Source organism: Panthera uncia (assembly GCF_023721935.1).
Source record: "Panthera uncia isolate 11264 chromosome D3 unlocalized genomic scaffold, Puncia_PCG_1.0 HiC_scaffold_8, whole genome shotgun sequence".
Classification (NCBI taxonomy): domain Eukaryota; kingdom Metazoa; phylum Chordata; class Mammalia; order Carnivora; family Felidae; genus Panthera; species Panthera uncia.
In genome coordinates this window covers 63,393,760-63,410,015 of record NW_026057586.1, presented here as the reverse complement: position 1 = coordinate 63,410,015, position 16,256 = coordinate 63,393,760, and the positions used below count along the sequence as shown (strand labels likewise).

General features: G+C 42.2%; 1 protein-coding gene across 3 annotated transcripts in view; it reads left to right on the top strand.

The window, feature by feature from the left end:
• Nucleotides 1-16,256, top strand: part of UBE2L3 (ubiquitin conjugating enzyme E2 L3) — a 70,938-nt gene that overhangs the window by 15,463 nt on the left and 39,219 nt on the right. For 2 of the 3 annotated variants that reach the window (XM_049620545.1, XM_049620551.1), the window contains one exon: nt 1,891-1,986. The exons of the other annotated variant lie outside the window; for it this stretch is intronic. In XM_049620545.1, coding sequence (XP_049476502.1) covers nt 1,891-1,986 — 96 coding nt within the window. The remainder of the gene's footprint in view (nt 1-1,890; nt 1,987-16,256) is intronic. 3 annotated transcript variants of the gene reach the window in all.

Genomic DNA, 16,256 nt, shown 5'->3' with positions numbered 1-16,256 from the left:
CCTGAGGCTTTTAGATCTGTGCCCTCAAGCTTACCCTCATGGAGCTTATATGCTCTTTGGGGAGTAGGGCAGAGTGTTAGAGTGAGATTTATTTATTCCCCATCCTGAAGGTTTCATTGTCCCCAGGGGAGCATTTCTGATGAGTCTTGGGCATTAGAAGGAAGACCAGATGGCAGTTGGCAAGTGAGTGGTCTCTCAGGTTCCATGCTTTCCTCCCTGCAGGCTCGGGAAGAGGAGCCAGACCACACCTTCCCCATTGCAGTGGCCACAACCATTGCAACCAGCTTCCTGATGGAAGCTGAGCATTGCTTAGAAGTGGAGCTCATCTCCCAGTGATGGTGGTTCTTTCCTGTCACTGTGTGGCTTGTTAAAAATCCCTATTTCAGACTCTACCCCACAGTTTCTGGACCAGAATTTCCAGGGCTGGGGCCTAAGCCCCAGTGGTGGGCTGGGCAGCTAGGGTTGACAAGCACCAGCATCCTGTAGGAAGAAACGTGGTCGGGTGTGTCACCTGCCATGAAGCACTAGCACATCCCAACTGCCTGTTCTGTGTCTTCATTTGACACACTGTCCTTCTCTGCCTACTCCATACCACACATCCTCCAACTTAGAACCTGTAACACTGGCTCACTTCCTACTTTCTTTGGAATTGTTTGCTCATGGGGCCTTTTAAACTGTTGCCTATGTGATGGGAATGTAAGGTGCAGAGGATCTTTTGGGCTTATTCAGAGCCTCTGGTGCCATCGTGAGCCATAGCATCACACACAGAGGGGCTTCTAAGTTCCAAAAGGGTGCGTGGGCTGGACCAACAAGGAGGAAGCCAGGGCCAGTGAGGAAGCTGTTCTGCCTGCTCAGCAGGAGAGGCAGAACTCAGCTAGGTGGTGCTCTGAGGATGCCAAAAAGAGTGTACCCAAGAGATGTTGAGGAGACTTTTGTACCAAGGACAAGAGACCAGGTTGAGACATTGGAGGGATTGTGTCACTCCAGGTGTCTGAGAATGGAGGAATATTGGGAATGTGGGCAGGCTAGTGCACAGTGGGTGGCTTGGGTCAAAATGCCTCTTGATGTTGACTTGAGTTGTTGGAGAAGCAGCGGTGCACAGTTGAGAAACAAGTAACAAGACAATTGTAGACTAAAGACTTCTCGGGCAGGGCCCTGAAGTAGTCATGGTGATTGTGCTTTCTGGACCAAATGGCATTTGTGGCATGAACTGTTTAATAATAATCCCTCATTTGCAAAGAGTTCTGTTGCATAGTCATTGCCCCTTTGTTGTGTTTGATTCTGGGTCTGTGTTGAAGCTGAGGAAGTGAAGGCTCAGTGAAAGGCACATGTCCCCCTCTCCACCCCAGAGTGGATAGTTGTTCTCTTCCCTGTGTGTCCGTGCTGAGGCAGAGTTCTGAAATCACACCTACAGCACTGGGTTGAAAACCTGGTAGGTATGTGTTTGGCTCTAGTCCCCAGTTTTGTTTATCTTTATATCCTCAGCACCTGACTCATAGCTTAATAAATCTTGGTTGAAAGAAGTCAGGTCTGTAACACCTTTCTTGCGCCCCTGCCACGTGGCTGCCCTGTCTAGGGGTCCGAGGGTGTTTAAACAAAGGTCTGGTGACCAGCCCAAAGAGGAGGCAGTGTGTCTGCAGAAGACAGTTATTTGTCCCACCGAGTTCCATGGGGTCATCAAGGTGGGGGTTTGTCTTGGTCTGGGGCAAGGGTTGAGGGGACCACTGTGGCTCTGGGCCTCTTAACCAGACTGGGCGCGGTCTAGTCCACACTTTAAAATTTTGTCATTGGTGGTGTTGACACTTGGTTTAATTTGAGGGAGTCAGGAGGGATCTTAATGTGTGGTGCTTTCCCCTGTTTGACATCCCTTTATGCTTTGTTAATCAACAGGAGCTTGAAGAAATCCGCAAATGTGGAATGAAAAACTTCCGTAACATCCAGGTTGATGAAGCTAATTTATTGACTTGGCAAGGGCTTATTGTTCCTGTGAGTATTGAACACTTCCACTTCTTATCAGATTATTCTTCAAGGTGATGTGTGTGCTGGGCTTACCTCTCTGCTCCCAAGTAGGCTCTTAGGTGAAGCAGCCAACAGGCACAGAGGCGGGCTGTCACTCTAGGGTATAATAAGGCAGGGACTCTAACTTCGGGTTCCTAAGTAGAATCCTGTCTTTGCCCTGGTTTTGTTAACATTCTGGGGGGCCCGAGCTTTCCACTTCTTTGGTTATCAGCCCAGGAAAGGAGTGTGTGTTTGTGCTCCTGTCTTCCCTGGCTTCTCTGTGTCTGGTCCCATTTGTCCAGACAGTGCTGCCTTCTCTGACCTCTCTTAGGAGATGGCGGACATTCCCATCTAGATCTTTTCTTTGCTTCCCCACCTGGTTTTGCATCTGGATGTCTAACCCTCTGGACCCTTGCGTTCTGGGCTTTATTCCTGGTCCCCTCCAATATGTGCCTGTCATTGGTCTCAAATCCCTTTGTCTAACAAGCCCACCTGGTCCCCTCACCCAGTGTCTTGTCTGGGGCTTCTGCTTCCACTGTCTGAACCCCACAGCTCATGCTCCCCCTGCCTCACGGACTTCTGCCTTCAGATAGGCTCAGGCTTGCTCCTGGCAAGGGCCTTCCTGTGGCCTTACTGTCCTCTCGATTTAGTGTCTGCTCTTTTTTCATCTTTTCATCTCCTCACCCCCCGAGTCTCCTCCTGTACTAACTCCAATTTGTAGTTCCAGTTTCTCCCACCCTCCTGGAACCACCTCACACTGAGCACATGGGCTCCCCTTTGTCCTCATGCCTTGGGCTCTGCAGCCCTGGAGCCCACTTGCCTCCCCAGCCTTTGGAGCCCATGCGGTGTCCCAGCCCCTGGTTCTGTGACCTTGTGCCACTCACACCTGTCTTCCTGCTGCTTCCTCTGAGCTCTTAGACAGGGACCTTGTTTAGTCTCTTGCCCATCTTTCATGCTGTTTCTTGGGGTCCCTGCATCTTCCAGCATCATAGCTTACTAGATTATTACTGTACATGAAGGAGTCCTGTCTTTGCCTCTATTCCTGCCCTCTCTCCAGAGCCACACCATCTGTCTGTGACATAGCCTGCTTGGACACCGTGTGCCTTCTAGTCTCCCTGGCTCCCAACCGGGACTTCTGCATGAATGCCCCCTTCCTTCCTGTTCTTCTACCTCCACTGCTTCCTCTTTTCATCCCCACTTTCCCTGTGAGCCTCAGGCCCTTCTCCTGTGCCTGTCCCTGCCCTACCCTATTGTACAGACTCTTTCCTTGTGGGCAGAGTGGCTACTTTGCCAAAGCAGAACATGGAACATGCTTACTGTAGATACTTTCTTCTTAATGCTGGTTACAGATCATGCCTTTTTAGAAGAGACACAGCAGTAGATATTGGATTCCTGCTTTATTTTCATAATCATTTGGATAAGTAAGGAAAGATATGCTTTTGTAGCATTTCAGTACACACTCAAAAATTTTAAACCTGGGAGTACCCAGTCTGGCTATGAGGATGAGTCCTTTAGATTTCTCCAGGCTTGGCGATGGTGGGGCTCAGGGCACAGTATATAGATTGTGGAGGAGCCTCTGGCTGGGAAGGTTCAGCCGGTGACCTCTGGCCTTGTCTGCTGTAGAGAACTGTTAGGTGCTAAGTGGAAGGATGGCCAGGACCATATGACCTGTCTCTGGTGTCATGTTGGTGGAGCCTGTGGAATGAGCTGTGGTCTCATAAGTCCCAAGGTGGAGACTGGCTGGTGGAATGTATCGTGCTTGAGTCCAGGTTCTGGGGAGTGTCTAGGCCAAAGCCTTGCCTTTCATTTAGGGGAAGCTAGTGCCAGAGACAGTAGGCCATAGCTACTCTCTCCCCATTCCATTGCCTCTTCCCACCCCTCTCTTGTGTCCTTCAATTACTGCCCAGGGCTCCTGGCTTGGTGTGGGGAGCATTTCAAGGAAGCAGTTATGGTGCTCTTGGCAACTAACCCCTCCATGGCCCCCAGTCATACCCCACACCTGGGCCTCAGGTGTTCCTGCACCACAGGGGCTGGGGAGTCTTCTACCTAGACTCACCTGGGGTCCACCCAACTGGGGTGAAAGCAGAGCCAGGCTGATAAAGACATAGTAGTCCAGAAGCATGCTTTGACCACAGGGTGCTGGTCCTACTTAGTAAATAGGCCCTAGCTATAACTCAGAGCAAAGACAGACTTGGACCCCCCAGAGAGGGAAAGTGAACCAGGTGTGGTGCTACCTCGAGACACTTCATTGTTACCATGGCACTTCAGGCTTATTCCCCTTAAGTGCTTAGTTTTATATAGTTTTTTTTTTTTTTTTTTTTTTTTTCATTTGAAATTCAGAGGTAATGTCTAAGGAAGAAAAAAAATCCCATAAGCCTAACATAAAGAAATTCAGTAAGTTTTTGGGCACCTGCCCTTTAGAAACTGGAGGTATGGTGATGAGCCTTCTCGAATTTCTGACTCAATGAACATGTTCACTCTTAACCATTTGCAACTCCTCCCAACCTTTTTACATGCACTTTAAAAAAAAAAATTTTTTTTTTTAATATTTATTTTTGAGACAGAGAGAGACAGAGCATGAGCGGGGAAGGGGCAGAGAGAGAGGGAGACACAGAATCCGAAGCAGGCTCCAGGCTTCAAGCTGTCAGCACAGAGCCCGATGCGGGGCTTGAACCCACGAACAGTGAGATCATGACCTGAGCCGAAGTCAGACGCTTAACCGACTGAGCCACCCAGGCGCCCCGGCATGCAATTTTTAATGAACCATTTGGTAATTTCATAATTATTACATACTTTCATCATTTAGTCATTGCCTTGAAATTCTGTGAACATAATTTTTGATAACTGTACAAATCCCATAATATATTTATTCAATCATTCCTTTGATTTTGGCCATTTGGATTGTTGTTTTTCCAGTTTTAAAATAATTTATCCTTGAAAGGGGTGCCTGGCTGGCTCAGTCGGTGGAGCGTGTAACTCTTTTCTCAGGGTTGTGAGATTGAGCCCCACATTGGGTGTATAGTTTTAGAAAGTTAATGGATTTTAAAAAAATGTTTTTTAAGTGAAATAATTTGCCCAAGAACATCTTTATGTGAAAGTCTTAGTGTGCATCTTTGTTTATTTTATTTTTTATTTTTATTAATTAAAAAATTGTGTTTAGTGTTTATTTTTGAGAGAAAGAGAGAGAGAGAGAGAGAGAGAGAGAGAGAGAGAGAGAAGGAGCAGGGGAGGAGCAGAGAGAGAGGGAGACATAGAATCTGAAGCAGGCTCCAGGCTATGAGCTGTCCGCACAGAGCCGGACGAGGGGCTTGAAGTCATGAACCGTGAGATCATGACCTGAGCTGAAGTTGCACGCTTAACCAGCTAAGCCACCCAGGTGCCCCTGTTTATTTTAGATTTGATTTTAAAATACAGCCTGACCAGAAGGAAGATTATATTATATATATCTATAAGCCTGTGTATCATCAAGTTATCTCCTGGAAAGGTTGTGCCAATTTATATTCTCATGGCCACTGTCTGCAAAGTGCCTGCACATGTCCTTTGTATGTCATGAAGGTTGCTGGGTGTTATTAAAGGGGTTCTGAATGGCAGTACTTCAGCACCAGCCTGTGGGGTCCGATTGCCCCAGGTGAGAACCCCAGCCCTGCCCTAACTGGTTTGGGGATCTTTGGCAAGTTAGTTAATCAGTTTGTCCCTATATCCTTACATCTAAAAGGAGTACTTCATCTCACTGATTGTTGTAAAAGTTTAGTAAGTGCTTGTGTGTGAAGTGCTTAGTCTCTTCTATATTATTAAAGCCTTTGTGGGGCTGCCTGCAAAACTGTTTGGCAGTTATGTAGTAAAGAGCCTGTGAAACAAGCATACAGAAAGAAATCATTGTTGCCAATTGGATAGGTGCAAAAGTACTCAATTGGATTTGTGTCTTGGTCCCATTCAGACTGTTACATAACCAGGAGCTGGTTAGTTTAGAACAACAGACAACAGAATTAAATATCTGAAAAAATTTATTTTTCTGTATCTAGTTTATAACAACAGAAATTTATTTCTCATAGTTCTGAAGTCTGGGAGTTGGAGATCAGAGTGCCTGCCAGTCTGGTGAGAGCCTTGTTCCTGGTCACAGACTTCCCTTGCATCCTCACATGGCAGAAGGAGCAAGCTAGCTTTCTGGAGCCTCTCATAAGGCACTAATCCCATTCATGAGGGCTCTTCCCTAATGATCTAAGTTCCTAAAGGCCCCACCTCCTAAGACCATCACCTTAGGCATTAGGTTTTCAATATATGAATTTTGGGCCGGCGCCTGGGTGGCTCAGTCGGTTAAGCATCCGTTTTGGCTCAGGTCATGATCTCACGGTTCGTGAGTTTGGCCCTGCATCCAGTTCTGTGCTGACAGCTCAGAGCCTGGAGCCTACTTTGGATTCTGTCTCCCTCTCTCTCTGCCCCTCCCTTGCTTGCTCTGACTCTCTCTCAAAAACAAACAAACATTAAAAAAATTTAAAAATATTATACATATGAATTTTGGGGCTACACAAACATTCAGACCATAGTAACATGCATTTTTTTTTTTAATTTTTTTTTTAACGTTTATTTATTTTATTTTTTTTTATTTTTTTTTATTTTATTTATTTATTTATTTATTTATTTATTTTTTTTTTTTCAACGTTTTTTAATTTATTTTTGGGACAGAGAGAGACATAGCATGAACGGGGGAGGGGCAGAGAGAGAGGGAGACACAGAATCGGAAACAGGCTCCAGGCTCCGAGCCATCAGCCCAGAGCCTGACGCGGGGCTCGAACTCACGGACCGTGAGATCGTGACCTGGCTGAAGTCGGACGCTTAACCGACTGCGCCACCCAGGCGCCCCACCGTTTATTTATTTTTGAGACAGAGAGAGACAGAGCATGAACGGGGGAGGGCCAGAGAGAGGGAGACACAGAATTTGAAACAGGCTCCAGGCTCTGAGCTGTCAGCACAGAGCCCGACGCGGGGCTTGAACTCACGGACTGCGAGATCATGACCCGAGCCGAAGTCGGCTGCTCAACCGACTGAGCCACCCAGGCGCCCCAATGCATTTTTAATTTTGTTATTGTAGTTGAAGGTTTTTCTTATTTATATTTCTGTAATCTGTTATCTTTTGGAGTTTTAGTGTGCTTCTTTGAATTGTATGAATTCTGTATATCAGTCCTTTGTTTCTGGGAAAAATACTGGGTTTTTTTGTTCATTCAAGAATTCTTGAAAGTTTCTTTTAAATTAAAAAAAAATTTGCTTCATTTTTTTAAATTGTAAAATATACAACATAAAATTTATCTTTTTGTTTGGGGGGGGAGGGGCAGAGAGAGAGGGAGAGAGAATCTCTAGCAGACTCCTCACTGTCAGTGCCTTAATCTCGGCGCCTGATGTGGGGCTCTGTCCCACAAACCATGAGATCATGACTTGAGTGGAGATCAAGAGTTGGACGCTTAAGTGACTGAGTCACCCAGGCGCCCCTCCATTGTGGTTTTGATTTGCTTTTTCCTCATGACTATGAATGTTGAACATCTTTTCATGTGCTTATTGGCCATTTGTATATGTTCTTTGGGTAACATATTTATTTCTGTTAATTCAAGCAAGGCCTTTGCCCTCTTTCTTTTTTTAAAGAGCAATTTTAGCTTCACAGCAAAATTAAGAGAAGAGTATAGAGATTTCCTACATATCTCCCTGGCCCCATGCATGCATAACCTCCCCCATTATGGACATTCCCTACCAGAATGGTACATTTGTTAAAATTGATGAGCCTACACCGACGTCGTCATCATCACCTAAAGCTCATAGTTTACATTAGTGTTCACTGTAGGTGCTGTATGTTTTGTGAGTTTGGGAAAATGTATGATGGCATGTATCCATTGTTACAGTATCATACAGAGTATTTTCACTGCCCTGAAATCCTCTGTGTTCTACTTACACATTCTTCCCTGCCCTTCTCCCCTCGCTACCACCCTACCCCAGCAACCACTAATTTTTTTCTTGTCTTCATACTTTTGCCTTTTCCAGAATGGCATTTGTTTGGAATCATACAGCGTGTAGTCTTTTTCAGACTGGCTTCTTTCAGATATAGTAATATACAGTACATTTAAGTTTCCTCCTTGTCTTTTCATGGCTTGACAGCTCCTTTTTAGCATGGAGTAATATTTTGCTGTCTGGATGGACCACAGTTTGTCTGTTCACCTACTGAAGGGCATCTTGTCTGCTTCTAGGTTTTGGCAATTATGAATAAAGTGGCCATAAACATTTTTAGTTGGGTGTTGGTCTTCTCCTTGTTTTTGAGTTGTAGGAATTCTTGATACAGTTTAGATATTAGACCGTTATCAGATACATGATTTACAAATATTTTCTCCCATTTTGTGGACTGTCATTTCACACTTTTTAAAAAATTTATATTTAGTTTTGAGAGAGAGAGAGACAGAGCACAAGTGGGAGAGGGGCAGAGAGAGAGGGAGACACAGAATCCAAAGCAGGCTCTAGGCTCCAAGCTGTCAGCACAGAGCCAGATGCCAGGCTTGAACTCATGAACCATGGGATCATGACTTGAGCCAAAGTTGGACACTTAACCCACTGAGCCACCCAAGCGCCCTTCCTTTCACACTCTTCAGAGTGTCTTTCTCTCTCTCTCTCTCTTTTTTTTAATTCAAGTGCTAGTTGATACACAGCGTTAACATTAGTTTCCGGTTGGATAGTGTCCTTTGAACAAAAGTTTTTAATTTTAATGAAGTCCATTTTATCTATTTTTTTCTTTTGTTGCCTGTGCTTTGGGGCTCATATTTAAGAAATCCAAGTCATGTAGGTCTTCTTGATTCCCCCCCCCAAAGTTTATCTATTTTTGAGAGAGAGAGTGAGAGAGCACCCACACTCGTGATGGGGGAGGGGCAGAGATAGAGGAAGAGAGAATTCCAAACAGGTCCTGAGCTATCAGCATGGAGCACAACGTGGGGCTTGAACCCACAAACCATGAGATCACGACCTGAGCTGAAACCAAGAGTTGGACACTTAACTGATTGAGTCATCCAGGTGCCCCTTTTGTTTGTTTGTTTGTTTGTTTAAGTAGGCTCTATACCCAATGTGGGGCTTGAACTCACAACCCTGAGATCAAGAGCCTCATGCTCTACCAACTGAACCAGCCAGCCCCCGCCCCCTTTTGACCTTGGTTGGCATCTTTGTCAAAAATCAGTTGAACATACATGTGAGGGTTTATTCCTGAGCTCTGAGCTGTGTTCTGTTGGTCTGTATGTCTTTTTGCCAGTCACACTGTTTTGGTTACTGTAGCTTTGTCTAAGTTTTGAAATAAGGAAGTGTGAGTCCTCCATCCTCCAACTTTGGTCTTTTCCTTCCTTCCTTCCTTCCTTCCTTCCTTCCTCCCTCCCTCCCTCCCTCCCTCCCTCCCTCCCTTCCTTCCTTCCTTCCTTATTCAACTCTACCTGCAATGTGTAGCTCAAACTCACGACCTCAAGGTCAAGAGTCCCATGCTGTACCAACTGAGCCAGCCAGTCACCCTTTTGGTCTTCAAGATTTTTTTGGCTATTCAAGGTTCCTTGAGATTCCATATGAATTTTAGGATGGGTTTTTCCATTTCGCAGAAATAAATCTTGGGATTTTGGTAGAGTTCACATTGAATCTTTGGGTGGTATTGTCATCTGAATATTAAGTATTCGAATCCGTAAACCCAGGATGTCTTTTCGTATATTTAGGCCTTTAATTTCTTTCAGCAGTGTTTTGTAATTTTCAGTGTGTAAGTCTTATGCTTCTGTATTAGCACAGACTGCTGTAACAAAACACCATAGACTGGGTGGCTTAAACAACAGAAATTAATTTTTTCACATTTCTGGAGACTAGATGTCCTAGATCAAGGTCTGACAGGGTTAGTTTCTGGGGAGGACTCTTCCTAGCTTGCTAGTGGCTGCCTACTTACTGTGTGCTCACATGGCCTTTCCTGGATTCATGGACAGGGAGAGCAAAAGCTCTTTGGTGCTTTTCTTGTAAGGTAGGTCCCCCCTGCCCCAATCTGTGGCTTCAGTTACCCAAAGTCAACCATGATCCCAAAGCACATGATCTTCCTTCCGACATATCTTTAGGTCAACAGTAGCCTAATGCTACATTATAATGCCTGCATCACTTACCTCACTTCATCTCATCATGTAGGTATTTTATTGTCTCACATCATCACCAGAAGAAGAGTACTGTACAATAAGATATTTTGAGTGAGACCACATTCACATAACTCTTATTATAGTATATATGTAGTGTTATAATTGTTCTACTTTTTTATTGTCAGTCTCTTACTGTGCTTAATTTATAAATTAAACTTTATCATAGGTATGTATGTGTGGGGAAAAAACATAGTATATATAGGATTTGGTACTATCTGTGGTTTCAGATATCCATTGTGGGTCTTAGAAAGTATACCCTGCGAATAAAGGAGAGCTACTGTACATTAACTCTATTGGATCAGGACTCCACCTTATGATCTCATGTAACTTTAATTGCTCGCTGACCCCAAATATAGTCACACTGGGGGTTAGGGCTTCAGTATATGAATTTAGAGGGAACACATTCAGTCTGTAACTAAGTCTCCTTGGTTAAATTTGTTTCTAGGTATTTTATTCTTTACAATGTTATTTTGAATGGTTTTGTTTCTTTTTTGGATTATTCATTGTGTATAGAAATACAACTGATATTTTTGTGTTGCTTTTGTATCTTCCAGTTTTGCTGAATTCATTTTTTTTTATTCTTAAATTTTTTTTTTTTTTAATGTTTATTTATTTTTGAGACAGAGAGAGACAGAGCATGAACGGGGGAGGGTCAGAGAGAGGGAGACACAGAATCTGAAACAGGCTCCAGGCTCTGAGCTGTCAGCACAGAGCCCGACGCGGGGCTCGAACTCACGGACTGTGAGATCATGACCTGAGCTGAAGTCGGCCGCTTAACTGACTGAGCCACCCAGGCGCCCCATTTTTTAAAAATTTTTATTTATTTATTTTGAGAGAGCATGTGTGTCAGTGAGCGGGGGAGGGGCAGAGAGAGGGAAGAAGGGAGAATTCCAAGCAGGCTCTGCATTAGCTTCCAGTGGAAGCAGGGGTTGCTCCCACAAACCACAAGATCATGACCTGAGCTGAAATCAAGAGTCAGATGCTTAACCAACCGAGCCACCTAAGCAACCCTCATTTATTAGTTCTAATACCTTGTGTGTGTATTTGTGGAATCTTTAGGGTTTTCTATGTATAAAATCAGGTCCTCTCTGAATAAAGGTAGTTTTATATCTTCCATTTCAATTTGGATATCTTTTGCTTCTTGCCTAATTGTCCTGGCTAAAGACCCCAATACTTTGTTGAATAGAAGTGATAAAAGCAAGCATCCATGTCTTATTTCTGATTTTAGGGGAAAAACTTTCAGACTTTCACCATTGAGTATGATGTTGGCTGTAGCTTTTTTATATATAGCTTTTGTTGAGTTCAAGACCTAGTTTATAAAGTGTTTTTATTATGAAAGTGTGTTAAGTTTTGTCAAATGCTTTTTCTGCATCACTTGAGATGATTGTGATTTTTTTCCCTTTATTCTATTAATGTGGTATATGACACTGATTGATTTTTGTATATTAGGTATCCTTGCATTCCTAGGATAAATCCCAAATGGTCATGGTGAATAATCGTTTTAATATGCTACTGAATTCAGTTTGCTAGTGTTTTGTTGAGGAGTTTGGCTTAAAATTCGTAAGATTTTGTAAATTTCTTGTAGTGTCTTTGTCTGGCTTCACTGTTAGGCTGATGCTGGCCTTATAGAATGAGTTACGAAGTGTTCACTCCTCTTTGGGAGAGTTATAGAAGGATCTGTGCTAATTGTTTACACATTTGGTACAATTCATCAGTAAAACCATCTGATTTAGCACTCTTGAGGGGAGGTTTTTGGTTACTGATTCAATCTCTTTAGTCATTACAGATCTAGTTAGATTCTTCTTGGTTCAGTTTTAGCAGATTATTTCTAGGAGTTTGTCCATCTTATCTAAGTTATCTAATTTGTTGGTGTACCCAATTGTTTATATTACTCTCATATAATCTTTGTTATTTCTGTAAAATTGGGAGTAATGTCCCCACTTTAATTTCTGATTTTAGTAATAGGAGTCTCCTCTCTTTTTCCTGAGTCTAGGCAAAGGTTTGTCAGTTTTTCATTGATCTTTTCAAAGAACCAACTTTTGCTTTCATTGATTTTTCTCTATTGTTTTTCTACTTTTTAAAACATTTTTTAAAATGTTTATTTATTTTTGAGAGAGACAAAGAGAGTGTGAATGGCAGAGGGGCAGAGAGAGCCAGAGACACAGAATCCGAAGCAGGCTCCAGGTTCTGAGCTGGCATCACAAAGCCCGATGCAGGGCTCGAACTCAAGAGCTGTGAGATCATGCCCTGAGTCGAAGTCAGACACTTAACCAACTGAGCCTCCCAGGCGCCCCTCTATTCTGTTTTATTTATCTCTTCTGTAATTGTTGTTATTAACTTCTTTCTGCTGGCTTTGGGTTTAGTTTGCTCTTCCTTTCCTTTCCTTATTTCTTTTTTTTTTTTAATTTTTTTTTTTTCAACATTTTTTATTTATTTTTGGGACAGAGAGAGACAGAGCATGAATGGGGGAGGGGCAGAGAGAGAGGGAGACACAGAATCGGAAACAGGCTCCAGGCTCCGAGCCATCAGCCCAGAGCCTGACGTGGGGCTCGAACTCACGGACCGCGAGATCGTGACCTGGCTGAAGTCGGACGCTTAACCGACTGCGCCACCCAGGCGCCCCTCCTTTCCTTATTTCTTAAGGTGTCAAGTTAGATTATTGATTTGAGATCTTTATTGTTCTTATAGCTGTAAATTTCCTTCTGAGCACTATTTTCACTGCATCCCGTAAGTTTTTACTTGTTGTGCTTTAAATTTCATTCATCTCAAGGTATTTTCTAATTTCCCTTGTGACTTTTTTTCTTTAACCGGGTCAAGAAAATAAACATATATATTTTTAATATGTTTAATTTCTGGGTGGCTCAGTCAGTTGAACATCTGACTTCACCTCAGGTCATGATCTCGTGGTTCGGGAGTTTGAGCCCTATATCAGGCTTGCTTTTGTCAGTGCAGAGCCAGCTTCAGATCCTCTGTTCCCCTTTCTCTGCCCAACTCTTTCTCTGCCCTTCCTCCTCTTGCTCTCTCTCTCTCTCTCTCTCTCTCTCTCACACACACACACACACACACTCTCTCTCTCTCTCTCTCTCTCTCTCTCTCAAAAATAAAAATTAAAAAAATTATGTTTAATTTCCAGGACACCTGGGTGGCTCAGTTGGTTGAGCATCTGACTTTGGCTCAGGTCATGATCTCCCGCCTCGTGGGTTTGAGCCTCACGTTGGGCTCTGCATTGATGGCTCTGAGCCTGCTTCAGAGCCTGCTTCAAATCCTCTGCTCCCCTCTCTGCCCCTCCCTCTGCTTGTGCTCTCTCTTCTTTCTCTCAAAAATAAATAAACATTAAACATTTAAAAAAAATAAATAACATATACACATATAAAATAATTTATATATACATATAAATAATTTATATATACATATAAATTATATATATACATATAAATTATATATATATACACATATAAATTATATATATATACATATATATGTGTATATATATATATGTTTAATTTTCTGGGTGTCTGGGTGGCTCAGTCAGTTAAGTGTCCAACTCTTGATTCAGCTTAGCTCATGATCTCACGGTTTGTGAGATCAAGCCCTGCATCCAGGCTCCTTGCTCACAGTGTTGGAGCCTGCTTGGGATTCTCTCCCTCCCTCCCTCCCTCCCTCCCTCCCTCCCTCTCTCTCTCTCTCTCTCTCTCTCTGCCCCTTCCCTGCTCATGAGCAGGTATGTGCTCTCACTCTCTCTCTTTCTCAAAATAAATAAACATGTAAAGAAAAGAGTATGGGGGTGCTTGGGTGGCTCAGTTGGTTAAGTGTCCAATTTTGGCTCAGGTCATGATCTTGTGGTTCATGAGTTCAAGCCCTGCATTGAGGTCTGTGCTGACAGCTCAGAGCCTGGAGCCTGCTTCAGATTCTGTGTGTGTGTGTGTCTCTCTCTCTTTGCACCTCCCTGCTCATGCTCTGTCTCTATCTCTCTCTGAAAAATAAACAAACATTAAAAAAATAAAGAGTATGTTTAATTTCCACATATTTGTGAGTTTTCTGGTTTTCCTTTCATTTTTGACTTCTAGTTGCATTCCATGCTGGCCAGAAAAGATACTTTGTGTGATTTCAATCTTTCAAAATTTATTTAAAGACTTATTTTGTGGCCTAACATGTGGATTATTGTGGAAGATGTTTCATAAGCACTTGAAGAATGTGTATTCTGCTATTATTAGATGGAGTGTTCTGTATATGTTAGGTCTAATTGGTTGTTCAAGTATTCCATTTCCTTGTTGATCTTTTCTGTTGTTCTGTTATTGAAAATGGGATACTGAAATCCCCAAATATTATTTAAAACTTGTATTTCTTCCTTCACTCTGTCAATTTTTGCTTCATGTATTTTGGTTTATGTTTGTTAGTTGTCTATAGGTTTATAATTTTTGTATCCTCTTGATGGATTGAGCCTTTATCAATATATAATATCCTTCGTTATAATCCTTTTTACTTAAAAATCTGTCTTGTCTGATAATAATATAGTCATCTTTTGGTTATTAATTGCGTGGAATATCTTTTGCATCTTTTACTTTTAACTTTATGTCTTTGTATAGCAAGTCTCTTGCAGTCAGCATATAGATGAATTGCATTTTCTTACCATTCTGGCAATCTCTTGTCTTTTATTTATTATTATTACTATTACTATTACTATTATTATTATTATTATTATTATTAAGAGAGTGCACAAACAGGGAAGGGGCAGAGAGCGAGGAAAAAAAGAATCCCAAGCAGGCACTGCACTGTCCACACAGAGCCCAGTGTGCAAGCTCAAACCTGCGGTCCAGTTACTCTACTGAAGTTTTCATTTCATTATTGTGCTATTCAGCTTTAAAATTGTTTTCCTTGAACCCATGAGCTGCAAGATCATGACCTGAGCTGAAATCAAGAGTCATATGCTTAACTGACTGAGCCACCCAGGTGTCCCAATCTCTTTTATTAAGTGGAGAGATTATCCCATTTACATTTCAAGTGATTAAGAAAGAATTTGCTTCTGTTATTTATCTGTTTGTTTTCTGGATGTCTTATATGCTTTATGTTCCTGAATTCCTCTGTTATAGAAAAATATATATATATATATATATATATATATATATATATGTATATATACATACATAGTTGATTTTTCATACTGTTTTGATTCCTTTCTTTCTTTATATATACTTACTATTTTCTTAGAGGTTACCTTGGGGATTGCAATTAACATCTTAATCTTTTAACAATTTAGTTTGAATAATATCAACTTAATTTCAGTAGTATTCAAGCACTATGCTTCTATACATCTCCATTACCTCCCATTCTTATATTGTTATTGTCAGGAAGAGCAGCTACAAACCCAAAGTGCAATAATCTATAACATTAGCTTTTATATTTTTCTGTGTAGTTACATTTATTTTGTTCTTTATTTCTTCATATGGCTTTAAGCTACTGTCCTTTCATTTAGCTTGAAGGGTGGGTTCTTGTTTGTATTTCTTTTAGAGAAAGTGATAATTCAGGGTTTTTTTCTTTAAGTTTATTGATTGATTGATTGATTGATTGAAAGAGCACGAGAGAGACAATGCATGTGCGCGAGCAGGGGAAGAACAGAGAGAGAGAGAATCCCAAGCAGGGTCCGCACTGTCAGGGGCTCAGTCTCATAAACTCATGAGATCGTGACCTGAGCCAAAACCAAGAATCAGTTGCTTAATACACTGAGCCACCCAGGTGCCCCTCTCAATTTTTATTTGGGAATATTTTAATTTCTCGTTCATTTTTGGAGGATAGTTTTTGCTGACGGTCTTTTCAGCCCCTTGAATATGTTATTCCACTGCCTTCTGGCCTCTGTGGTTTCTGGTAAGAAACCATTTGTTTGTCTTACTGAAGATCCAGACATATCATTTGTCTTTTATGGCTTTCAAGATTATCTCTTTGGTGATTTGACTATGTGTCTTGGTATGGATCTCTCTGAGTTGATTCTCCTTGGAGTTCATTAAGCTTCTTGGATGTGTAGATTAATCTTTCATGGAACTTGGGAAGTTTTTGCTCATTATTTTTTCAAATATTCTTTCTGCC